The sequence below is a fragment of the Rhinolophus sinicus genome, chromosome 3, assembly GCF_057876585.1.
Source record: "Rhinolophus sinicus isolate RSI-liver-muscle chromosome 3, RSI-T2T, whole genome shotgun sequence".
NCBI lineage: Eukaryota > Metazoa > Chordata > Mammalia > Chiroptera > Rhinolophidae > Rhinolophus > Rhinolophus sinicus.
Genome location: NC_142503.1, coordinates 114,919,503 through 114,946,020, shown reverse-complemented (window position 1 = coordinate 114,946,020; position 26,518 = coordinate 114,919,503). Strand labels below are relative to the sequence as shown.

The following is a 26,518-nucleotide window of genomic DNA, read 5'->3' as shown; positions in this document are numbered from 1 at the left end:
GTTGAAAAACAGTAATATGTCCCTAATAACAAAACTGTAGAGTTGTAGCATTTAAGAGTGGCAGGATAGAGGTCATATAATAAAGAGGCTCTATTTTTACCTGCGTTCAAATTTGCCAAACCCCTTACTAGTTTTATGACCTTGGACAGGATTCTTAATCTCTCTGGGTCTCAGTTTCCTCCTATATGAAATGTGGACGATATGTCCTGCGGATTGCTGTGAAACTTAAATTATTGTGAAGTCGTTAAAATAGTGCTTGGCATACAGTTAATATTCAATGCATGTCAGTCATGATATTTCTTAGCTAACTTATCTAATATTTTCTCAGAAAATTTCACTTAAGTGAATATTTCTTGATTAACTAAAGTCCATTCTTTAAAACATCAACTTTTCTCTTACCCATCTTACGTGAAAATATTTCTAAAATGTATTAAATGTTTCATTAACTTATTACACAGGTATACTAAAAATAATATATTTTCCTACTGATATTGGTCATTACAAATATTTATCATTTCCATATTTCAATCTTGTTACAGCGTGTTAAGTCTGTTTCAAGTTCCAACACAAATGACTTAAAATTAGTTATGTTCTCTTTTCAGGTGTGTAAACTCCTATGCCTTTCACAGTTACTCTTTCCCTTCACTTCCAATGTACTGTAGACTGAGAAATCAAACAGGCTTACTAGAATTATGCTAAACATAAGAAGAGCCAAAAGCAAGTGGCAGTGGCTTTTCTGAATGTGACACCTTTAAGTATCAGTGCAGGGAATAATCTGGCCCCGCAAGACTTTTATACTTACTTCTAGATCCTTGGCTACACTCTAAATAGCTGAGGTTTTATATACTGCCCATATTAAATTATTAACGACAATAGTGCTTTAAATTGAAATATGGTGGAATCAACCGCAGTGACGTACCATGCTTCCCAGAAAATAAGACCTAACCAGAAAATAAGCCGTTGCATGATTTTTCAGGATGCTCGTAATATAAAATAAGCCCTAATGTGTCTTTTGGAGCAAAAATTAATATAAGACCCGGTCTTATTTTCAGGTAAATATAGTGGGCTTATTTTATATTACGAGCATCCTGAAAAATCATGCTAGGGTTTATTTTCCAATTAGGTCTTATTTTAGGGGAAACACAGTATTAAAACTATTTAAGGGGAGGCCGTAGGCTCAGTTGGTTAGAGCGCTATCTCTGAACAACAGGGTTGCCGGTTTGATTCCCACATGGGCCAGTGAGCTGCGCCCTCCACAACTAGAATGAAGACAACGAGCTGCCGCTGAGCTGATGGAGGGGTGGCCGGATGGCTCAGTTGGTTAGAGCGAGAGCTCTCAACAGCAAGGTTGCTGGTTCAATTACCGATTGAAAACGATGACTGGACTTGGAGCTGAGCTGCGCGCTCCACAACTAGATTAAAGGACAACAACAAAAATATTCATTTAAAACTTTCCTACCTACAATTAAATTAGTATTTAACCCCTCAATAGATCTTTGAGCCTCTTTCAGTTTACTGTGACTTACTCTGTGAGTGAGAGAAAGGAGATACCTTATCCTTCTGCTTTGGTCACACTTTAGACTGCCAGGATCATAAACCAAGTCAGTCTATACATATGCATTTATTGGTAACTTGGATCATACTGACATTATAAATTACACATATTTTAGAAATTTAGGAAAGAACCAAATAATATAATGAATTCCCTTTTACTTGCTTCCTAGAGAAAATTTAGTATTTGCCTTTGTTGTTTTCAAGAAAAAATGTTATACAGTTGTCCTCATGCCCATTCCAATTCTTGCCCTCATGCCCCAGAGGTAAGCAGTCTTGTGAAGAGGATGTGAAATGTTTTGTTTTTCCAGTTAAATGTTTACGTGCAATATGTACCTTTTAAAAATATGTATCAATAGCATCATTACATATATGCTTTAGAAGTTGGCTGTTTTTCACTCAACATTGAGATTCATCCATGTTAATAAATATAGGTCTAGTTAGTTCATTTTGACTGCTGTATAGTATTCCACTGTATGGCTATGCCACAAAAAATTCATTCTGCTATTAGTGGGCATTAGGTTGCTGCTGAGTTTTCATGACAACATGGAAATAAGCATCTTAGTAATTGTCACATAAATAGTTCTCTAGAGCTGTAGTTTTCAAATCCTCTGAGAGTCTGCAAAGAAGTTCCAGGCGTATGCAGGCATAGACCTTCTAGGTGTATTCTTTTCCACAGTTGTTCTGCCTAAGGATGAACCGGCGAAGAAGGTGCCGGCTTTCTTTTCCTACCTCCCTTTGGCAGTTACCCTTCTCCCGTGTTATGAAGGAACACACACCAGTCATGTTCTTATTCACCCAGTCCTGATCTTATTATATATATATATATATATATATATATATATATATATATATATATATATATATATATATATATATATATATATATATACATATAATACATATTATTATATATTAAGATGTACTAACCTCTGGAGCCCTAAAGAGGCAATTTGAAATATTGGTGTCAGTGCTGAGAAAGTACATAACTCTGATTGTTTTCAACCATTGTTTTCTTCCTCTTCCCATCTACTTATTTAAGTGAAAAACTTTTTAGCACTCATGTTTACAAAAATGAACAATAGGAATAGAATTTATGCTGGACCTGACTTATTTCAGGTGGGGAGCAGGTGAGCAGTAACCAGTGGCATGGGTGTGAAGTGGGAATCTGGGTGCCAAAGATGGGGAGGCCCTAAAAGCCAGTGAGTGTGCCAGGCAGCGGCGAGCCCCATGTGTGACCCTGGGGACCACAGGAGCAGCATGAGGCCGCCAAGGTGGGCAGTGGCAGTGCACACGCCAGTGCCAGCGGGAGGCTCTCAAAGCAGTGGGCTGTGCAGCAGCTCGTGTCCATGTCCAAGCGGTTAAAGGTCAGGCCGGAGTTGCAAGGTTACAGAGGGATAGTGTCTGGGCCCATGGCTGGGGCAGGCTCCATCACAAGTCTTCATGCCCAGGCTGCCGACCTTGACCTGCCCTGGGGACTACAGGAAGCCTCTGCTTCTACCATGTTCCCCATGGCTCCTGAAGTGCTGAGGTTAAAGGTGCACTACTTAAAGGCATTCCATTGTGGAAGAGCATATATTGAAGGGTGCACTCAGAGGTGAGGTTGATAACTAACATAGTGTATGAGTTTAAGGAGGAAAACGAATGATGTAAAATTTTCAAGTGACCAAGAGCTTACTGAATCTTTTAAACGGATGGATGGTAGTAGGTACCAAATTACTATGGCATTTAGATCCCATTATTTTTTTTAAAGATGTTTACAGTTCATTTTAAACTGTTTATTAAATTTGTTATGATTATGACCAATTGTCGTGCGGGGAGGCCTGCAGGGTCTCTGCTCCCGCTCTCCACACAAGAACGCAGGATATGGTGAGGCCAAAAAGGAACACCCACGGAGCCATAGGTAGGGGAGTCATACCACTACGGTCTCACTGGAGGCTGGGTTCACTGGACGTGCGACCTGCTGTCCGTTTTGTCTGCAACCCACCGACGACTCTCTTTCACTCTCCTCCACTCTCCTCAGCTCTCCTTCGTAGCCGCAGCAGTTATATTAGTGGCTAATGGCTCAATGGCTACAGCTGACGGCCAATCAGTCACAGCTGATGGCCATCTACTACCCGAGCCAGCACCCCTCCACGTGAGGCCGAGAGCCTGCAAACTACTTTCTGGGGCTCTGCCCCCACACTAATATTATATGCCTAACTTAAACTAGGCAAAGGAGTACATGGTTTTTCAAATTCATTTTAAGATTTTTAGGAACTATGAGAATAAAAAGATCGAAGACATGGTGTTGAGAATACATCTAGAAGTGAAATTGCTGGGTCACAGGGCGCAGGCAACTCTAACTTGACAAGATATCACAAATTAACTCTCTAAAGTGGGTATGACAATTCAAGTTCCACCTGTCAGTGTTTCCCTCTTCCTTGCTAAAACTTGGTATTATCTTGCCTTCATGTTGTTTTTTTCTTTCAGAAAGGAAGGATGATTCAAGTGTCCTGAAAATTTATTCACAATATACCTTCCATCTTCTTTCCACAACCAGCAAGCCAAGTTAGTTAGGAGATTGTTCCAGGGTGCTGACCCTCCAGGCACGTGAATTCTGGGGTGGCTGGTTGCCTTCTGATGCTTTCGGTCTCTTCGTGGAGAACAGCTGGAGTGGAGCTGGGTCTGACAGTGTGCCCCGAATAGACAGCAAACTCAGGCACTCGTTACTCCCCAGCCAGATGCAGTGCTCAACTGCCCATCAGGGACAAGGGGTTGGTGTGTGAAGCTGTGAGGGAAGTACTGTTTCCCTGAAAATACCACCTAGCCAGACAATCAGCGCTAATGCGTCTCTTGGTGCAAAAATTCATATAAGACCCAGTCTTATTTTACTATAAGACCCGATAGAATAGAATACCCAGTTTTATTTTACTATAAGACCAGGTATAATATAATAAATATAAATACCGGGTCTTATATTAATCTTTGCTCCAAAAGACGCATTAGAGCTGATTGTCCAGCTAGGTCTTATTTTTGGGGAAACACGGTATGTTCCAGGTGTCCAAAGAGGATATAGGAAAGCCCAAGTGTGATGCCCCACATGTATCTGGTTGGGAGCTGGAGGTGGGAGGTGGCGCCCTGGAGGCTATTAATTGCCTTCACATAAATCACCTAAATTCTGTGTGTTGGTGGCTGACCTGTGCTCTCGGAGGTGGCTGTACTAGTGGCAGGGTTATGTATGGCAGACTACAAATTAGAGCTGCATCATTATTTTGAAATACTTGTAATGACAAAAATTACTTGAATTTGAAATTAATTCACAAGCAACCTCGACATTACATTTACATTTAGAGTAGTTAGATTTCTTAAGTATAATTTCAGCTGTTTAAGTTTTTGAATCGTGGAAAAAAATTAAAAATCACTTATTTGTGTGATGTTTCTCACTGGTGGCAATATTAAAGTTTTTAAGAAGTTATCAGTTGAAACATTTGACAAGATTTTATTTGAAAGTTTTATACAATATTTATGTCTCCAAATCCTCTGCATTTTTTCTTATCAATTATATAATGAGTTTTTTTTTTTGGATCAGTTCCTTCCAGTTTATATCATTTTGCTGTACAATATTTTCTATTTGTGTCAGACATGAAAATGTTTGGAAAGCACTGATACAGACAATGCGGTGTGGTGGCTGGGTTTTCCCACCTTTCTTGTGTGTGACTCCATTAGCACCATTTTACGTACTGGCATAAAGGTCCAGTCTGATTCCTGCTTAAGTCCCAAGCAATTTAATTTCTTTTTTTTTTAAGGAGGGCACAACTCAGTGGCCCATGTGGGAATGAAATCGGCAACCTTGGTGTTATCAGCACCATGTTCTAACCAACTGAGCTAACCGGCCACTCAGCAATTTCGTTTCTGAATCTATTATACGTGAATCTATAAACATATAGATTCACATATATATAAACATTATATGTGTTCAGCCATAAGCATACTGTCGTTCCCAAGCCCTCCATTGAATCCCTAACTTTTTTTTTTTTAAGCCAGTCAAATTTCGCAGTGGGGGGGAATCCTTAACTTTTTAATTCCTACAGTGGTGGGGGAAATGAGAAAGCAATTTTAGATACGTATATGTCATATAGTTTAGTAAAATATGTTTTGAAAATATTTTATTTAATACATTTGTTCAAAGATGACCTTGTAAAAGTCTGTAAGCTGTTAAGCTAATAAGGGTTGAAACTTTCGCTGAAGAATCGGTTTTGGATGACCAAGTCCAATCCCTCCTTTCACAGAAGAGGGAAGCAGCTCAAGGAAGAGCCTGTGGTCACATAGCAGTAGTCAGAGAGCAGAGTAGAAAATACGTCAAGCCTCCCAGTTTAGTGCTTTACTACTATACCTTTCACTTGTATGCTACTCTTGTTTATAGTTTTTCATACATTGTGGGTACCATTTTGGTATTTTAAATACACACATATTGACCTAATTAAAGGAATTGGATGTGTCTACTAAGGAAGCGCAGGTCTGATGACAGTCCTCTGAGTACCAGATTATTCCAAGGTGAGGCAATGTCTGGAAGAGTCAGTGTCTGGAATGATTAAAGAAGGAAAGATGGAAGAAGGAAAAGAAGCCATTTTCTTTCTCATAAGTGACAGCTATTTGTTTCAGTACCCGAGAATGGAGATTTCAAAGCCAAACTAAAGCAATACAGGGGTTCATGAACTATTTAATACTGGCATATTGAAATATTTTTGCATCCAGAATAGGAATTTTAAAAAATAAGTTCTTATAGTCTATTAGTTTTACCACATCAATAATGTATTCTAAATGCATAATACACTTGTATTTTGTGCTAACCAGCCTTTTGTTGGTTTTAAGCTTGTATTTTGCCCAAGTGAATTAAAAACATTAAAACTTCCAAACTATTCTACCTAATACTTTTTATGACATATTCTCAAATTTAAGCTTTGCTGCCCAGATTACAATAGGAGCTAACATATGATTATACACAATATAAGGATTATTGCAGTTTATTTAACACTAAAAGTTTTCATGCTTCATATACAATAAAATATATTTCAATGATCACTTTTTAATGCTTTATTCATTGATTAAAAGAATATACATTTAACATAAACCATATAACATCAGTCACCAGGTCAAACATTCAGCTGGTTTCCTTACAGTTTCTGTCAGGAGTTATTTTATCTGATCACATTTATAAGATAAAATCTCACCACATCTGGCATTTACACACACTGTGCCAGTGGATTCACACTACTGATGTACATATAAAATCCGCATGGTATGTGCTCACTGGAGACAAAACAGTGCACACCTGTCAAAAGGTCATTTTAATATAAGATGGTAAAACCATTTGTAAAACACATATAAACTTTTTCCATAAATAGAATCATATCTGGACATCTGTTGCATAAATTGTGTTTCCAAAGCTTACAATAGAGCAGCCAGGTCTCAGCACTGCTGGGCACCCACGTTGGCTACTTACTTTATTATTGCAGACTGTCCTTTAACATTAAATGCACAACATTCGTACCACTTAAAACTGGGGTCAGGTGGAAGTCTCACAGAGACCACGTCTGTACCGCGGTTGCCCTGAAACAGTTAAATCGGCTTTTAAAGCCTCTCAGATATAACAAGGTTTTAAAACATACTTCATGGAATGTTCTTCATGTATCATAGCAGCTCATACCTGTGATAGAACAAGCGTTCAGTTTTTCCTTTCTACTTTACATTCACTATTCACAGTGAAACAGGTGCATGGTTTTTTTTTTTGTTTTGTTTTTCAGAGTTCTGAGGTTGCTGACTGAGCCACAGCACAGCTGTGTACCACAGGTCGAAATTCGACCTTAAATATTACAATCTAGCAGTATCTGGCTGGCCAGAGTGGGCCGGCCCCTGCCAGCATGTGGGCACTTCTTCAGTTAAGTCTATTCTTTGGCAGCTGACACGCGCGCTGACAGAGAAAAATCCAGTGACTTGTTGCTAGGGATTTCACGACTAATGTTTGTTTGCAAGCATATGTGTTTACAACTCTGGGTTTTGATTTTCTCTTAGGAGGTTTTACCCTGGGGTATAGTTTATTTCTTCCTCTACTATTTGAAATCTGGGCTAAAAAGCTAACTTGAAAATATAATGTTATCGATAAATAAAATTATGTCAGATATAGTCTTAAAAAAAAAAAAATCCAACAATTTGAATATTCATGTTTATGTAAATGCATTTAAAAAAGGGTTAAGCAATATTCTAACCTAGTACTATACAAAATTCAGAATGGGAATTGGTGATATCAATTTTATATATGTGATGAAAGTTAAAGTCTTGGTTCTTCTGTTAAAGATAACTCATTTGGGGTATTGTCCTCCCTTCCATTTCAAATAAGAATTAATGAAATGCTATTAGAATGCGTGGATTCAGTGCATTGCATACAAATCCACCAGGCTATGGATATATATCTATATATGTATAAAAATATTTTGGCTCCTGAGTTCTGAACTCTGACACACAAAGGATAGAAACATCAAAAAGGCAGAGTAACTCAGTGAAAAATAAAGTTAGCCAGCAACCTCAGACAGCCTTCAGTTGTATATTCTTAAGGTTTAGTAACAAGTCCATTAACCGTGAAAACCCTATACATCGTCACTTTGAACTTCTAAACCAATACCCGACTACTTTCTTTGATCAAGAAGTAGAATATACACATATAATTCTATGAAGCTAATACTGATTACACACAGCACAAAGGGATTAATTCACACTACTGAAAAAAACATAATAGAACCCTACTTGCATATGTAACCACAGGAATTGTACATTTAAAAACAAGCTAAATGTCTTCGCTGAAGCTTTGCATCTCTCTGTAAAAGTGACGATTTGGTTCAGTGAAGACACTGAGTGATTCGATGTCCATGACTGCGTGCCAAGGTTGACCCAGGCCCAGGGATACCTGCTCAATAAGGTTATGCACTGGATCCACATCCTGGTCGGCCAGTTCACCTTGGTCAAAATCAATGCTTTCTTCGGTGACTTCAAGCACTTTTAGATCAGAGCCACGAAGACGAGCAATGGCAATGAGGTTGTGTGCCCACACTGTGTAACCTTGAAAACAAGCAAAAGACAAGCACCGTCATTTCCTTGCGTTGCATTTTGTCTATTTGGTAAGTCTTGCACAAATTTTTATCTCAATTAGCACTTTGGTCCTTTTCCTTTAAATATATATTGAGATTTGAGATTGGAAAAGCAGTATGATTGTTTAGCCAGAAAAAAAAAAGCCTAGCAGTTTAATTTCGTCTCCAAGAACATCACCGTGGGAGGTGAGCTGGAAGGTGCTAATCCTATGCTGATATTGCTGCATTTAGTAGAATCAAAGACATTTAAAGCACAATATACAGCTTTGGATAGTGATGCATTGTAAAGAAAATTTTTTATCTAATATCATTAACAATACATAGCAAACTGGTATTTTTTTCATTAGTGAAAAATCATTCATAGTTCAAAGTTATGAAGTGACACTTTAAACTTTAAAGATAAATTGTTAATTGTCAGCAACTATGTGAAGTATAGAACAGTCATGGGAATGATCGGTACTAACTTCAGAATAATAACCACTGGGAAGGAATAAAGGGAATAGATTGAGGGGCATTAGCTGTATGTAACGTCTTATTTCTTAAAAGAAAAAAAAAGCTTTAAAAAGACTGGGTTAAATTAACTTTTGAATAACCTGACATTTCTTTATCCTTAGAAAAATCCTCATTTTACTTCTTAACTTCAGTATTGGCCTATTCTTTGCTACTACCTTTGCTTGCTGACCAAGATATAAAGCAAAACTTGAAAAGGAAAACACATATGCAGGCTAAAAAAGTATTTTCAAAAATAATGAAACATGGCTAATAAAAGAGTTTATGATATTCATAGAGACTATTTTGTATCCTATAAATGTCTTATAAGTACCAAAAAAGGAGGTAAAATGTTCTTCTAATTTGTCAGAATAGCAACTCGCTCTGCAAATGAGAATACTTTGTATTAAGATGAAAGGACCCAGTAAGAAAAAGAATTTGCCCAATCAGTGGAACCACCATTAAAAAATGTCATACAAATTACTATGTTGAGACCTAGAATCTAGAAGATGAGGCAGCGAGCATGAAAGAAATTGTACGTTCTCTTCTTTCTGTGTTATGTTTTTAAGAGATCTGTGATTACAGGAAACAGATCTACTGTAGGTACATAAATATGTATGTTTTCTTAGATAAATTTTTGTGAAATGCCATCATACAATGGAAGAAAAAAATAACAGGGAACTCTGAGCAGAACACTTGGGGTAGAAATATGACTTTCTACTCGTAACAGGTATATCTTACAGACCTTATACTTTTGAAAATCTGCATCAATTTGTTATAAGATTTCTTTTTATTTTCTTTTAATTTTATTGGGGAATATTGGGGAACAGTGTGTTTCTCCAGGGCCTATCAGCTCCAAGTCGTTGTCCTTTAATCTAGTTGTGGAGGGCACAGCTCAGCTCCAAGTCCAGTCGCCATTTTCAATCTTATTTGCAGGGGCGCAGCCCACCATCCCATGTGGGAATTGAACTGGCAACCTTGTTGAGAGCTCACGCTCTAACCAACTGAGCCATCTAGCCGCCCTTCTGGAAGCTCAGCTGCAGCTCGTTGTCTTCAATCTAGTTGTGGAGGGCGCAGCTCACTCGCCCATGTGGGAATCGAACCAGCAACCCTGTTGTTCAGAGCTCCTGCTTTAACCAACTGAGCCACCTGGCTGGCCCTGTTATAAGATTTCTTGGCACTATAAATACTAATGCTATCTTCCTATTAACATAAAATGTTCTAGGTGTACTATTAATACCAAATTATAGTGAACAAAAATCACTTACCGTGAATTGCCAGAAGACAGAGCTTTGTGCACCTCCATGCTAATAAAACCAACGGATCTTCATTTCTGTTGTCACTAAGATCTGGAAAACCAGACGTGTCAATCACATCATTCATTAATATAAAATGAGTGAGGAACTTGTCATACTGCCTGGATATGAGATCAACAATAGCCCCTGAAACATAAGTGATGTAGCTGTCAAAATGAATCCTCTCTAGTGGTATACTGGGTTTCAGAATCTTTAACATATCTTCACTCTTGATATCAAAAGCCATTATATAGACCCGAAGGTTGGTGCTCTTTCGTGACAAGGCTTTCCAATGCTCATCGTTTGGCATGTTGTCCAGAGACTTGTGCATCACGGAAACATTATGGACCAGGAGAGACAGTCGCTGCAAAGGCACATGGTTGCTATCAGTTAATACTCTTGCCATCTCAGCTGTAAAGTCACAGAAATCCAGGGCAAGTGAGTGCAGATTCTCAAATCGCTCCAGTTCCACTGCAGTGATAAGGGTGCTGTTACCAGGAATATTGTTGTCCAGTAAACTCAGGTGCTCCATGGTGTTGGCAATAGAGTTTGAGAGAGATGATAGTGATGTTGGGGTTACTATTTCCAGCATAAACCCACAGGACAGCCATTTCAGTTGCCTACTATTACTCAGTATTTCTTCAAACAGCTGCTGAATTCTGTAAGGAAAACAAAAGCCACAACGATCCTGTTCATAGCTCTACTCTTTCAACTCTGCCTTTTGAAAACAGACAATGAAATGGCATGCAATGTGGAGATCCATTTTCTCTGTTAATTTCTATCCAACCCACAAGTATTATTATCATAAATACCACTAAATTCACACTTAAATGTGATTAAGATAGATACATTAAACCTCTAGATATATTAAACATGTAGATACATTAAACATATAGAAATATCCTCTCCATCCAAGGAAAGCAGCATTCTGCACCAGTATGGTAGAAAAGACTGATGGTATACAACTTATGTTACAGCAAAGGCAAGTAGAGAAATAACAGTTTAAAAGGCAGTAGTTACGCAGAAAATTCTTCGATTTGTCTTAAATATTTGACATGGAATGGCATATATCGATCACTGTACTTCATAGATAAGACATTTCTAGGACATATGTTCTTTTTAGAAAAAAAATCATTAGTCTTCTGACTTGTATCTTACAATGTCTCAGGAAAAAACTAAAATTATTAATATAAGCCCTTTTCCACTAACTATATAACTTACTGCTTAATTTTTTTGCCATCAGGGTCCACTTTGCTGAGGTATGTATTTGACAAATTTCCTTGCTGTTGTAGAACGCTTATGTCTCCAAAGAGGCTAAACTTCTGGAGGTTCCTACAAGGAAAATAATTTAAATGATTGTCTAAATAATTAATATACAAAAATACAAATATTAAAACTAAAAATTCACAGAAGGGGTATTCTAGAAAAATTTCTACCTTATAAACTCACTTAGACTCCAATTACGAACTTTCAGATTGCTTTTTACATACAATGAAAAGCAATGTGATACAGAAGAAACAGCATAAGCTTTAAGGAATGAGAACTAGGGTTTAACAATTAGTTCAGGAACTGAATATTTTAATGACCGTGGAAAAGTCTCTTAATGTCCCTCAATTCTTTATTAGTAATAATAAAACGTACCTTAAAGGGTTTATGTTTGAATAAATAACAAAATGACATGTGAAATAACTGTGTAAGCTCTAAATTTTATATAGATGTTAATTATGTAAAAATTTCCCAAACCAGTTAACTTAGTCAACATGTTAAATGCTCAAGTGTGGGGCACTGCCCTGAAGATGCCTTCTCAGTAAGAAATATTCTTTGGCTAAAATCTAGAGAAACTTCCCCCGTTTTATGATCAAATGTATAGCTTATTACCGAGAGATTAAAAAAACTATGTAAAAATCTTTCAGTTTTAGATAATTTTAGCTACAAAATACATACTTTTCTAATATTAAAATTCTACAGTAGAAAACAAAAAACTGAATACAGATAAAAAAACTTAAATGCCAATATGAGATTCCACTTATAACTTAGGATACCTTTAATAAGAAATGTGTATTGCAAGAGTGATAAAAGATTTAAGTAAATAATAACATTTCTTGATAATATGCCACATTTTCCTAAATTAATAACCTTAGGTTCACTAAAAAGCCCGATAAGTCTAAAATTTAGCTTGACGAATGCTCAGTAATTAGTTTATTCATTCAGACTAATAGTCTCTGAGCGCCTACTCTGTGCCAGGCAATGTGCACTCTACTGGAGACAAGACGGGACTCAAGCACTGTGAAGGACGGGCATACAGGGTCACATATTGCAGGGTATCTGACACTAAGTCACAGGAGGCTTCTCTAAATAAATCGATTAAAAGCGGATCTTAAGGATATGTGGGAGTTAACCAGGAGAAAGAGGCTCAGGAGAAGGTGTTACAGGAAGAAGGAAAAGCATGTGTAGAGCCCCTGAAATGGAGGGGAGCAGACTGAGCTTGTGATACCAAAAGGAATCCAGGCTATGGAGAGCGGGAACATGAAATGAGGCTGTAGCGGTAGATCAAGTTCTATATCAAATAGAAAAGTTTGATTTTTGTCTTCAAAATAATGAGATGCCCTAAAGTGCTTTTAAGCAGGGAATAATAACATGATTAAATTTGTCTGGAAAATATTGCTATAGTGTTAGAACAACCTGGAAGAACAGAGTGGGGAGACTAGTTAAGAGAGTATTTTAGTAACAGAGATGAGAAATAGTGGTACCTTAAATGGGTTTTGGTGGTAGAGGTGAAGAAAATAGACAGTCTCAAAGCTATATTTAGGAGCTAAAATGGACAGGGAGGGTTGCTGGATTAGCTATAGAGGGTGGGCAGTAGTCAAGAATAACTCCTAAATTTTCTGGGTTGTGGAACTGCACAGATGGTAGAACTTTTCTCTAAAACAGAGAGTCTTAGAAATGAGTCAGAAATTAAGGTTTAGGTTTTTTTTTTTTGAGTGGGGCGGTGGAGGTGAGGTGCTAGAATATTTACATCATGAACTTTATTCTGAGTATGCTGAGCTTGAGGTGTCTTTTAGACAATCAAGTTAAGATGTCGAGTAGGCTATTCCACATCTGGAACTGAGCAGTTATCTGGATAATAACTGAAGTCATGCGGCAATGGGGCTTAGGGTAAGAGTATAAATGAGAAAAAAAGCAGGCAAAAAGTTAAGTTGTGAGTAACTTCAATAATTAGAGAAGGAGAAGGCTGCAAAGGAGAAGTCAGAGGTTGGAGAAAAGTCAGGGATGTGGAAATCACAGAAATCAAGGGATAACTTTCACAAAAAACAAAGCAGTGTCAAACACTGCTTGCGAGGTCTTACAAGAATTCAACATGTCCATTTGGCTTAGCAACACGATGATCAGAATGGAAGTCGTTTATGTGGTGTGATGAGAAGAGGTCAGACTGGAAGTGAGGAAAGAGAGACAGTGGATACAAATTTTAAAAAATTTTTGCTGTGAAAAGGATAGATGGAAGGGACTTCAGAATTATAAACATTACTCACCAAAATATATATACATTTTTTTTAACCAAGGATGAAACTATATTGACACATCATAATCACCAAAGTCCATAGTTTACCTTGGGGTTCACTCTTGGTGTTGTACATTCTGTTGGTTTGGACCAATGTATAATGATATATATCCATCATTATAATATCACACAGAGCTTTTCAATGCCCTAAAAATCCTCTGTGCTCTGCCTGTTTATCTCTCCCCTCCCCACCTTTGGCAACCACTGATCTCTATTGTCTCCACAGTTTTGCTGTTTGTAGTGTCTCATATAGTTGGAATTATACAGTATCTAGCCTTTTCAGATTGCCTTTATTTACCTAGTAATATGTATTTAAGTTCCTCTATGTCTTTGTTTTTTTTTCTAAAGATTTTATTGGGGAAGGGGAACAGGACTTTATTGGGGAACAGTGTGTACTTCCAGGACTTTTTTCTAAGTCAAATTGTTGTCCTTTCAGTCTTAGTTGTGGAGGGTGCAGCTCAGCTCCAGGTCTAGTTGCCGTTGCTAGTTGCAGGAGGTACAGCCCACCATCCCTTGCGGGAGTCGAACTGGCAACCTTGTGGTTGAGAGGACGCACTCCAACCAACTGAGCCATCCGGGAGCTCAGCGGCAGCTCAGCTCAAGGTGCCATGTTCAATCTTAGTTGCAGGGGGCACTGCCCACCATCCCTTGTGGGACTCGAGGAATCGAACTGGCAACCTTGTGGTTGAGAGCCCGCTGGCCCATGTGGGAATCGAACCGGCAGCCTTCGGAGTTAGGAGCACGGAGCTCTAACCGCCTGGGCCACCGGGCCGGCCCTCTATGTCTTTTTATGGCTTGATCGCTCATTTCTTTTTAGCAAAGAATAATAATTTCACTGTCTGGATGTACCAAAGTTAACATATTCATTCACCTACTGAAAGACATCTTGGTTGTTCCCAATTCTGGTAATTATGAATAAATCTGTTATAAATGTCCACATGTAGGTTTTTGTGAGGACATGTTTTCAACTCCTTTGGGTCAATACCAAGGAGCATGATTGCTGGATTGTATCGTAAAAGTATGTTTAGTTTTGTAAGAAATTATATTCCATAGTGACGACCATTTTGCACTCCTTACAACAATGAATGAAAGTTCCTGTTGTTCCATTATCATTGTCAGGGTTTGATGTTGTCATTATTCTGGATTTTGACTTTTCTATAATAATAGTTAAGTAGTGCATGACAGGATTTTTGATGATGGGAAAAAATGCACAAGATAGAATATTAATGGAAAACCACATGTAGATTATTATTCTTATTTTGCAAAAGGATGCATCACATTTTACCAGCGATTATCTCTGGTGATTTTTTTTTTTTTTTTTTTTAAGATTTTATTGGGGAAGGGGAACAGGACTTTATTGGGGAACAGTGTGGACTTCCAGGACTTTTTTCCAAGTCAAGTTGTTGTCCTTTCAATCTTAGTTGTGGAGGGCGCAGCTCAGCTCTAGGTCCAGTTGCCAGTTGCAGAGGGCACAGCCCACCATCCCTTGCGGGAGTTGAGGAATCGAACTGGCAACCTTGTGGTTGAGAGACCACTGGCCCATGTGGGAATCGAACCGGCAGCTTGCGGAGTTAGGAGCATGGAGCTCTAACCGCCTGAGCCACCGGGCCAGCCCTCTGGTGAATTTTTAATTTTGTTTTTTCTGTATTTTTCAAATATTATATTTTTACAAACATGTACTACTTGGGATTTCAGAAAAGAAATTTAAATTAGCTTTACATAGCTTTTCACCTTTATAAGAACTTAATTCACATTAAAATCATTTAAAATGAACAACCTGCACATTAGTAAAATTTAACAAATTAACACAAAGAGACTCTCTGGAAGATTTCTTTTAGTAATTTTTAAATATCCCAGCAATGTTAGAAACATGCCACTCCAGGAAAATTTAACAAAAATTCTTTCTATTTGCAGCAGTAAAATGGTAATAATCCTATTACAGTAGAACCAATAATACATGCATAAACTTCTGACATATGTAATTAATCACTGACATACTTTTGCAGCTGGAATGATTTGTGGGATCACCCAATTCAACAGCTTCTCTTTATAGATGAGGAAATTGAAGTGATTTGTCCAAGACTGCAATACCAGTTAGGGCAGAGCTAGGTAGAGAAACTTGGGTTCTGACTCCCATTTAGTTCACATGTTAATTCTTATAATTAAACTACATCCTTGAATACAATTGTCTTACTGAAAGGTATTGGGAAAGGTATAAATGGAGTATTTTAGAATAGTAGCATACGATAGATATTTGTGGAAAAATAATTTTAGGAACTTACTTTTCCATTCAAAATGAAATTTTATTAAGTAATAGAGAAAAGAGTAATTCACTTTAAAACTTAGGAAAAAAAAAACCACTGGCAATTCAAGGGCAATTTTCACATGTATCATGTTGAAGTTATAGATCATGGTGAAGCCAAAGAAACTGCATGTAGCTCCCAGGTGGCTCATTATTGTTTCAAATGATAAAAAAGGGGCTGAAAAGAACATCTAGGCAACAACACTACAATACAACCTACTGAACCATGGCAATAAAGAGGCCTCGTTTGAGGCCAGGAGACATACAAATAACAAGGGAATTGTGCCACATAATCCTTTTACTTAAAGATGAAATCCGTGACCTGAGTTTTATTTACTTAGTTTATTCATTCATTCATTCATTCATTCATTGAATCAGCCAGTGAGCTAAAGAAGCAAACAGGGTTCTTTCCTGCACAATGTGCAATTGCTCAAAAGGCATGTAACAAAAACGTATTGTGAAAACATTACAGTTGGTTAGAAACTTTTCATCTTAATTCTTCAAATTAATTTAGCTCTGTTCCTATGGTAATATTAATAGGATATAATCTACTTTCTAGTCCCTTTGCAAATTCTAAAATATGTTGTGAAAGAGCACAAAATCATAAACTGTTTGATAATCAATCGTTCTAAAACATGCAAAAACCCATAATATTGCCAGAAGAGAATGAATTTCAACTTAATTGCATTCCTCTTTAATCCTATTTTTAAAAGTCATCAGTTTCAGATCCAGAGCTAAATCAGATCGCTAAGTACTTATAACTTAGAAACTTAGCTTACAGACTCTTCTCTTACTCTTTGCTCACTCAATTATTAAAGTATGCATTGTGTGCCAAAGAGTCTGTAGGCTAAGTTTCTAAGTGGTTACATTTTTCTAAGTGAAAAGTTATGGTGGTTACATTTCAAGTGTACATGAGTTTAGTCTCTTGGAGTGGAAATAAAGATTTTAAAAAGACTCATTTTTTAAAAAATTGAGTGAGAGTAACGAATTATTGATAACTTTGTTAGGTATATTAAGAACATTGTGGTTATATATAAAAATGTCCATAATTTTCAGAGTTTTACACTGAATTGTGTAGTATAAAATGACGTTGATATCTTGGATTTGCTTTACAATACTTCAGTAAAGATAAAAAGAAAGTAAATGTGGAAAAATCCTTAAATTATTGAATCTGGGTGATAGTTTTACTGTGTCTAGTTTTTGTGTGTTTGGAAATTTCATTAAAAAATTAGAAAACAAGGCAGTCATTTCTCTAATTGTGTAACTGGCAAGTTCATTTAACTACTCTGTGCCTCAGTTTCACCATCTGTAAAACAGGGATAATAATGGTGCCTATGTCACATGGTGTTGAATGCTGCTGCTTCTCTGGGAAAACTAGCTTAGGATTTTAAGGGTTGTCAAGAACACACTTATTCAGCTCTCTACAGTACTGGAAATACGACTAGGCCTAACCAAGCCCCATGACCCTGGTGGTAACTTTTGTATGGAGTGGTTGTGAATGCTTGAGAAGGTGGGTCTCAGCCACAGAAGATCAGTCTTTTGCCTTAAGTGACTACCTTTCCTCTTTGCCTTAAAATTTCCTTTTGAGGTTTCTAAGAGTGTGATTCTTTTTTGAAGTTACCAGCAACATCTGTATAACAAATCAGGTTAAAAGGTAGCTCAACTCTGGCCTCCCCCACGTTTCCTTGTCCACTTGAGAGATGTAACAGAAGAAGAGTACACATGATGACTGTCTGGATAGAAAAACATTTACCTGGGCTTAGAGGTATAGGTGATGAGAGCAGCTATTTGGAGGCAAATGGAAGGAAAAATCCTTGTGCAGAGTACCACCTGCTTCTTTCTTTCCACTTACTCCTACTATCTTGAACCCATAGTTCATCTGAGGGCCAGACTTAGGCAAATTCCAAGTAGTAACTGCTTTACATGAAGCAGGAAAGTGAAAAAGGAGAAAATGAAAATGCCAACTGACTGCAATAAAGAAGACCAGAAGTTTCCGGGGCAATTCAACAGAATGACTCAAATTTACGCAAGACGCATATGAACAGGGCACTGTGTGAAAGTACTTGGTGGTAAGAACAAAGATAAGCCATGTTTTCAGAAAATAAACTGTGTCTAAACTCTAGGTCTTTTTTTTTTTTTTTTTAAAGGAGTACAAGTCATTAACACAAAAGAAAACAAAATGAATAAAAACAGCCAAAGGAAAAATATTTTTAGATCTAGTAGGGAGTAGCAATTAAAGGGGCATTTGTAATGTTAGCCGAACAATTTCATCTTTTATACTTACATTCCACTTCTAGAGGGCCTCCAGATAAAAATAAATACAAAATCATACTACTCCTCACTTCCACTGCTCCCATCCGGGTCCACACCACCGTCATCTCTTGCCTGGATTACTGTATCCGTCTCCTAAGCCAGCTCATCCCTTCTACCCTTGTCTTGCTTACAAACTATTCCCAACACAGTGCTAGAATGTTCCTTTTGAAGTATTATGTTAGATCATGTCACGACTCAAAATGGTTTCATGGCTCCTCACCTCAGTAAAAGTCAAAGTCCTAAGGAGAGCCTAATAAGGGCCTATTGATTTCCACATCACCTTCCCCTTCATCTGGCCGACCTCTTCTACATCTCATTGTTTTCAACAGTGTCTTAAGGATGCAGTTATAGTCCCACTGCAGTAACACTCCTCCGTGTACTGCTACTTCCCGAGGGCGAGGAGCGTGAGGGCCAGGACCAGGGCGAGGAGTGCGAGAGCGACAGACACTCCCATGGCTTGCTCACCCCCTCTCTTCAAATACTACTTCTGTCCTTGAGACTTTCCTTCAATTTCCTATTTTAGACAGCAACACTCTTTCCCACCTCCACCATTCCCATCTCCCTTCATTGCCTCATTTTGCTTCATGCATATATTACCAACTGTGGTGCTATATATTTTACTTATTTTTGTCTTCTTTTCTCACTAGAATAAGCTCCATGATGGCAGAGCTTTTTGACTACTGCTGTATCCCCAGTAGCTAGAACAGGGTCTGGCATTCAACAAATGTTTGTTGAATAGTATATTTACCTTAGTTCATGATAAAAACTAGGGCTAATTTAGGTACACCTCAAACATCACAAATTTAGGGTGTAGACCAGTTTTCAGGTACAGTATATACTAGGACTCCCTCTAAAATAACACATTTGCCCAGAAAAGTGAAAATTCTTTTCTCAAAACCTGTGATTTTCACTTATCTTTTCAACCATAGTTTTAATATACATATTTAAGTTGTATAAAAACTTCCATTGAAAAGAGATACCTTTATTTTAAGCATAACAATTTCCCTATGAATTAAACAACCATCACTATATTTGACAGATTTTTATAAAAACCTACACATACAGATTTAGTGGGTTAGTTTGAGCAATTCCTCGAAAACAATCTTAACCACCTATGAACCTAAGAAATATTCCTTACAGTCTAACTGCAGAGGGCTGAAAACCGTTCATCTTTTTATGGTATTTCTGTTGGACTATTTAGTACAACTGAGGACCCAAAGGCTTCTGATGTCTTGCTCATGATGACCTCGTTCCCTCTTCTGTGGTTCAGAATTGCAGAACTTCATCTGTGGCAGTAACTTTAGTATGTTTCCTTTCATTTCAGAGGACCCAAAATTATTTCTTTGGTGTAATATAGTATCATGAGTGGCAAAATGCAAAACACAGCCACCTTAAATTTGAGTTAATACAGCCAAGTCTAATCACCTATGAAAAAGAGGAATACGTAAGAAGTTCGTACTTTCAAAAGATGCTCTTAAAAAGCTTAAAACCTTTCATAATGCTGTAAAGTAGCTCATAAAATGCAACTTTTCCTTTTCTAAACTAATAAAAGCTAAAATAATCTACATCATAGCATAAATTCTTTCAGGTCAATTCTATTCTTTTTAGTTATGTTCACTATCAAGTGTGTTTTCATCCACATAACACTTTTTGATAACATATTTCATCTAACAAATGCTAATGAATGATCACACCCAAATCAAACAAACACAAACTCTTTAGAGAAGTGTTCTCTAATAGACCTTTTTGCCATGATGGAAATGCTGCAGCCGATGCTGTCCAATATGGTGGCCACTTACCACAGATGGCTATGGAGCACTTGAAATGTGGCTAGTATGACTAAATAAATCTTTCATTTTACTTAAAATTGAAATTGCTCTATGGGGCTAGTGGCTATCATATTGGACAGCACAGAGTTAGAGACCAGAAATAAGTCACCAGCTTATAAAAGTATGCCTTCTAGCTTTATTAGATCTGTTAACTAAAAGTGATTTCTTAGAATCTGCTTTAAAATTTACTTACGCAGTTACCACAGCAGAATTACCATCATCCTCAAATCCTAGGGATTATACAGAAAAGACTTTTTAAAATAAGACTGACATTTAAAATTGCTATTTAACATGCTATTAAAAGACAATTTTAACAGTACTAAGGACAAAAAAACTGAGTGAGTCTACCAGGGAAATGACAAATATTTGACTCTTCCTTTTCTTTATCTACACCGAAGCAGCCTCTTGGCTCTATTTCCAAAATATGTTCTAAATCCATCCACTTTTTTTCATCTCCACTACATTTCCATCATCTCCTGCCTAGATTAATGCAACAGCTTCTCATCCAGTCTCCCAGCTTCCTCTATTGCTCCCTCTTATCACTCATTCATTACACAGAAACCAGAACGATTGTCTTAAAATGCAAATCAGATCATATTACTCTTCTCCTTAAAAGTTTTTCAATGACTTCTTCTATTCTTAGAATAGTCTAAACTTCATTCCTAAACCCACATACCCCATTCCTTCCTCCCTCTGCATCTCAGAGCTCATCAGGACACCATTCTTATCCCTAGTCACATGATCCTGCCATACTTTCTTTCTTACTGCTCCAACAGCCAAAAGTTTTGTCTGGCCTAAGGACGTGGTGCTTACTGTTTTTTCCTGCAAGGAATGCTAGTTGCTCAGGTCTTCAGATGGGCAACTCTTGTCATTCATGTTGCAGTTCAAATGTCTTTTTCCGAAGATTTTCCCTCACCACTCTACCTAATATTGTCACCTAGTCAATATTACACAGCCCTCTTTTCTTTTCAGATTTTCTTTTATTTTCACCACCTAAATATACTTTCTTTCGTTTACTTGTTTCTGTCTGCCTTTCCCCTCTAGAATGTTGAGTCCATGGGAATATGAGGTTGTCTTCACTGCTTGGCACAGTAGGCTCTCAATATATAGAGGGAAAAAAATAGATTTTTTTATAACTATCATCTTAGGTCCTATATAAATTGATCAAGTTGGGTGAACTCTTCTGGATGAACTCTTCGGAGGCAGCTTCACAACTAACACATTAAAATGCAAATAATTTAATCACCTCACTCAAAAGTGCTAGACGGCTTCATTTAAAACAGAAAAATATTTCACTCTGACAATCTTTCGTTGAGTTTTACTTCCTGTCCTCCATCCATCAGTTCTTAATCATTCTAAGAATGTATCTATGGCTAGAGAGCCCTAATTCCTCTCAGCAGCCCTCCCAGGAGGTTAGTTTCTTTAGCAGGTTAGAGTCTGATCCCATCCCAAAGACCTTGAAGCTATCCCTATGGAACCACTTTAATTTGTAAGGAGTCTGTTGAGTATGCACTGTCTCACCTCTCTTCAATACGGGCAACCGCCTCTTGGTAGTGTAGACTGGTCAGGGGTCCTATATATATTAATATATTTATTCTGTAAATGGGCTTCATTAAGCAAATAATAAAAGTAAGCTCTAAAAAGTAAACTGCTATTATTACATGTATTTATTAAACTATGATGGGGAAAAATATTTCAAGAAAAATAAGGCCAAGGGTTGTTAGTGATAACACCTTCAAGGCATTTTCTACCATTTTAGATAGTAATGGGACATGTCCAAAGAACTTTTTACTGATTTTAAGGTGTATTTTTAAATGGCCTTATCAGTTATTGGGTCTTGGTGCACTGGTGTTGAGAAAACAATACAAAGGTAAGACTTCCCTTCCCTGCCCATGTCAAATCACCAAGACCAAATCTAAGAATTATTAAAGACCTTCTACTACTAAGCTGACAGAGTCACAAAATAATCAATCTACAGACATCTAGTTAGAGTTGTAACCCAGAATTTTAAAAAGAAAGTCAACCTCATACAAATCTCTCACCTGTGACAGAATTCATCTTTTAAAAAAGGTATTGACCCCAATCTAGCATTTCACCCCAAAAAAGCTTAAAATATTTATATAGTCCAGAAAAGCATAAACCAGATGATAACAATGTACCTATGCCTACTGTTTAAGAGTAAGCATTTCTAGTGATTGAGTCTAGTTAGCTGTTATCATAAATCTTGTCCATGAACTCTCATTTTTCCTAAGGAGTCTGAAATACAGTCTTTCAATAGGCAGTACTCAACTTGACAACCAGATTAAATCCTAAAACTACATATCTAAATGTATTATTTTCAACTTCTAAGTACAATTTCTTGTAAGACAATAGCAGAAAAAAATTCAGCCTACTTAACCTATAATACAGTTGGATGAGTACATACTGTGTTTCTGTTCTTACTGTTCATCAAGGCAGGTATTCTAGCACCCTGTAAAGAAGGGAGATCTGAAAACTGGAGGACTGTGTTCTGCCCTCTGAGAAGCATTTTTGTACCTCAAGGATTTTGATCCTCATCAGCTGTTTCTAACACCTAAGATATCAGTAAGGTGGCTAAGTCACTCAGAGTACATGTGCAGATGAAACCCAGAAATCATGCAAAACAAAATGCCGAGTATCCTCGCAGAATGGTATCCTTGAAAATTTCCCAAAATTCTAGGTTATAGTTTTAGTTCTTTTCCTGGGGAACATGAAAATAACTGGAACACAACAAAATAAGAGTCTGAATTGTATGAATTATATATATAAAGGAAAGCAACACAAAGGCTGCAAACATAAAGCTTGTGACCTGATAGGTTTCATACCCTTTCCCTACTTAAAAAATAGCAGAAATTATAAAACAAAACTACTGTAAATTTAATTTGGAAATGTAAAGAACAACATCAACTGTTCATTTTTCTCATTAGTTATTAAATTTTACATTTTTAGAAAACCAAAAAACATGAAATTAAGCTGTTTTTGGTCTTCACTGAACCTGTCGGTAGTTTAAGTGATTATGGAAGGAAATAAGAATAGGCTTGACCAGTTGCCAAATAAACAACTTGGTTTAAAACATTATGAAATTTGTTAAAATTTAAAGAAAACTAGTCCCATTTATGTTTTTAACATTCACATTAATATTTCCAATATTACTAGGATGTCTCAAGACATTTTCAAAAATAAAGGTCAGATTAACTTATTTTCAAACACATAATTTAAAAAAACCCTTTGAAATATCATTAGTAGAAATAATACATGTAATGACACTACACTTTAATTTTAGACATACACAATGAATATGCTACCAAAGCCGCACAACATGCAGCACCATCCTTACAGTGAATGAATGACAAGAAAACCTTAAAATCCGGAATGATAGTGTGTTGTATTTGTACAGAAGTGACAGTTGACCCAGAAGGAAAGTCATAGGGTGGTCTTATAGACAGGTAGTCTGGGATGCTAATACAAGGGGAAGACATACTATACCACCATTTTGCCTATATAACGTTATCCATCCACCATCCATCCAACCAACCAGTTATTAAGACACTTAAAAGGAACTAGGCTCTGTGCAAGACTTGTTATGACTTAGACCAAAGGCACACATTTTTTGGATGGTTGTTCAGAAGTGCTATTGGGTCCCAGAACAGAAAAATCTAATTGGTACTCACTGAATTCACCCCCAGTCTCTATCTCATCAGTGGTTAAGTGTTCACTGACTGAATCTTTTCAACTTCTGGGTGAGTTGGCCCTGTAGCCAGCCATGCATTCAACTCTGACAAAGAGTCTCTAACCTGGTCAAGACCAATTTATAGCCTCAAAAGGCCTCTCTTGCTACATAAAATCAAAGTAAGGGAATGGAACGACTTGGTGTGAAGAGCAAGGGAAATACACAGGCCATTGGAATGATGGAGCCATGCTCTAGATACAACTTGGAGCTATATGCTTATTTCCAGCCCTTTTGATTCAGGCACAGAATTAAAAATATACATATATGGCTTAGCATTCAATATACTGTATTAATTGCAAAAGTAAGGACACTGCTCTTGGAGAAAAACAATGCTGTATGACAAATGTGCACATCAGTTGACCCTGTTAAGTATCAGTTTCCTTTCCATAAAATAGGGATAATAGCTGTTCTGCCTAACTCATAGGGTCAAATAAGAGTGCATATCAAAGTACTTGTAAACTGCTAAACTATTATTACTATGTACACTGCGCCTTTTTGACCCTTTGAACTTTCTTCCAACTCATAGTTTAATTGTAAGGTTAGAATATCCAGATACAGAAAATCAAAATTAATAGGATTTTGGAGAGAGCAACAGAGAAATAAGGGGAAATACTGATTAGGATAATGGGTCATAACATAGGAAGTTAGTCCCAGAATTACAGTAAAGTCCTGATGCAAAACCAGGACAGTAACGTTCTTATTCTTTGCAGACAAGGGCCAGTTTGCCCAACACACACAATCACCATACTGTACTGTGCTACTTTTAGGTGAATCACTGGGGACAAGTTGATTCTGGAGGTGCAAGGCGTTGGGACTTCCAACCCTGATAATCAGGCTCTTCCCCAATCCCTAGGTTTAACAAGCACTCCTCCTACTCTTTGTGCCTGGCCTAGTTAATCAAAACTATTCCGGGTAAGAAAATGGCTGTCAAGGATTTCTTTTAGGGAAAATCTTTATAACTATGAGACACCAGTGGCATACCTACTCCTTCACCCACCACGAACTATCTGTTGAACGAACAGTTTCCGAGTCAAAAAAACCGAAATTATGTTTTGTTGCTCCCAAGACTCAGGCCTCACCGTCCAAGCTTCAGCTTTCCCATCTGTAAAATGAAGAATGATGGAGCCTCTCGGCTCCATCGCACCACCAGCGAGAGGATGAATTAGAGTGCCTGGAAGGCGCCAGAAGTGATGTCTGATAAACATCCAGTACATCACTGTTTTTAAAGTATTTTGATGAGTCCCGTTATGCCCTCCCGCCTCCAGGAAATCGCCAGGTTAGAACTGATACCCCCAGTCACTGAAGCAAGCAATGCTGAAGCCGGCCGGGCGTATCCGCACCGAATCTATTTCGGGGTAACAGGAAGGAAGAGACTCTGAGCCCCGGCGGGGGGGAGGGGGGAGGAAGGAGAGTGGACGGAAGGACCAAGAGGAGCCTACCTGTTGTTCCGGATGCTGACCAGCACGCACAGCACCAGCTCCAAGTAGGTGCGCAGCACTTCCAGCCAACGGGTTGAGAGCTGCAGGGCCTCGACTTCTTCCCCGCCAGTGCCGGTATCCGCGCCGCTTCGGTCTCCCGGGCCGCCGCCTCCGCTCAGGTAATTCTCCGCGGCGAACTCAACGCGCAGCTCTCGCACGAACCAGCCGCACTTGCGCATGAGGAATTCGAGCCGAGGCTGCTCCGCCGGTGAGATCCGGAGGCAGATGCGGAGCTGGGGCCACAGTGCCGGGTAGAAGAGGCACTCGCGCCAGTGCGAGCAGGAGGCCGAGGCCCGCAGCCTGTCGGGCGCCGGTAGGAAGGAGAAGATGTGCACGATCAGCTCGCTGGGCAGCGACGCGGCGCCCGCCGCCTGCCCGCACAGAGCCATCCGGCCCCGCCGACGGCTGCCGGCCCCCGGCCGCCCCCGCAGTCCCCGGAGCAGCCTCCGCAGCCGTCGCAGCCGCTGCCGCCGCCACCGCGCCGCCCGGGCGGCCCCGGCTCGGGTTCCAGCTCCCGGCGGTCGGGGCTGCGGCACTGACAAGAACAACAACATCAATGACAAGGAAGAAGGGGGCGGAACCGTCGTGAGTCTCGGCGGAACCAAGTGCAGCACAAGTTGCAGATAGGGGGAAAGGCCTCTGCGTGGGTGGTCACCAAATAGCCAGTCTCTAGTCTCTCAAACTCTACTCACGCACATCCAACTCTTGCAAACTCAGGAACTCTAAAACGGTCGCCTGTACCGTTTAAGGGCCCGGAAGCCGCAGGATTTATTGTTAGGAAACGACGGCCCTCCCCGCATCTGGAGGCGGAGGCAGAGCAGTGGTAGGAG

At 38.5% G+C, this 26,518-nt stretch overlaps 1 protein-coding gene across 1 annotated transcript; it reads right to left on the bottom strand.

The window, feature by feature from the left end:
- Positions 1 to 6,541: 6,541 nt before the first annotated feature.
- Positions 6,542 to 26,479, bottom strand: FBXO33 (F-box protein 33). Its single transcript, XM_019713655.3, has 4 exons — positions 25,650 to 26,479; positions 11,681 to 11,791; positions 10,433 to 11,118; positions 6,542 to 8,646 (listed from the first exon to the last, which is right to left on the bottom strand). Exons 1-4 carry the CDS (start codon positions 26,240 to 26,242, stop codon positions 8,375 to 8,377), a joined length of 1,662 nt encoding a protein of 553 aa, XP_019569214.3. The 5' UTR covers positions 26,243 to 26,479; the 3' UTR covers positions 6,542 to 8,374.
- Between the last annotated feature and the right edge of the window lie 39 nt (positions 26,480 to 26,518).

What these genes read in the sequence shown, in the direction of transcription:
- FBXO33 (XM_019713655.3), bottom strand. Translation starts at nt 26,242, where the DNA reads ATGTTGTTGTTCTTGTCAGTGCCGCAGCCCCGACCGCCGGGAGCTGGA. An exon ending in GTCAGCATCCGGAACAACAG is followed by an intron (nt 11,792 to 25,649) that starts GTAGGCTCCTCT and finishes TTTTCCTTGTAG; the next exon opens with GAACCTCCAGAAGTTTAGCC. An exon ending in GATGGCAAAAAAATTAAGCA is followed by an intron (nt 11,119 to 11,680) that starts GTAAGTTATATA and finishes TTTTCCTTACAG; the next exon opens with AATTCAGCAGCTGTTTGAAG.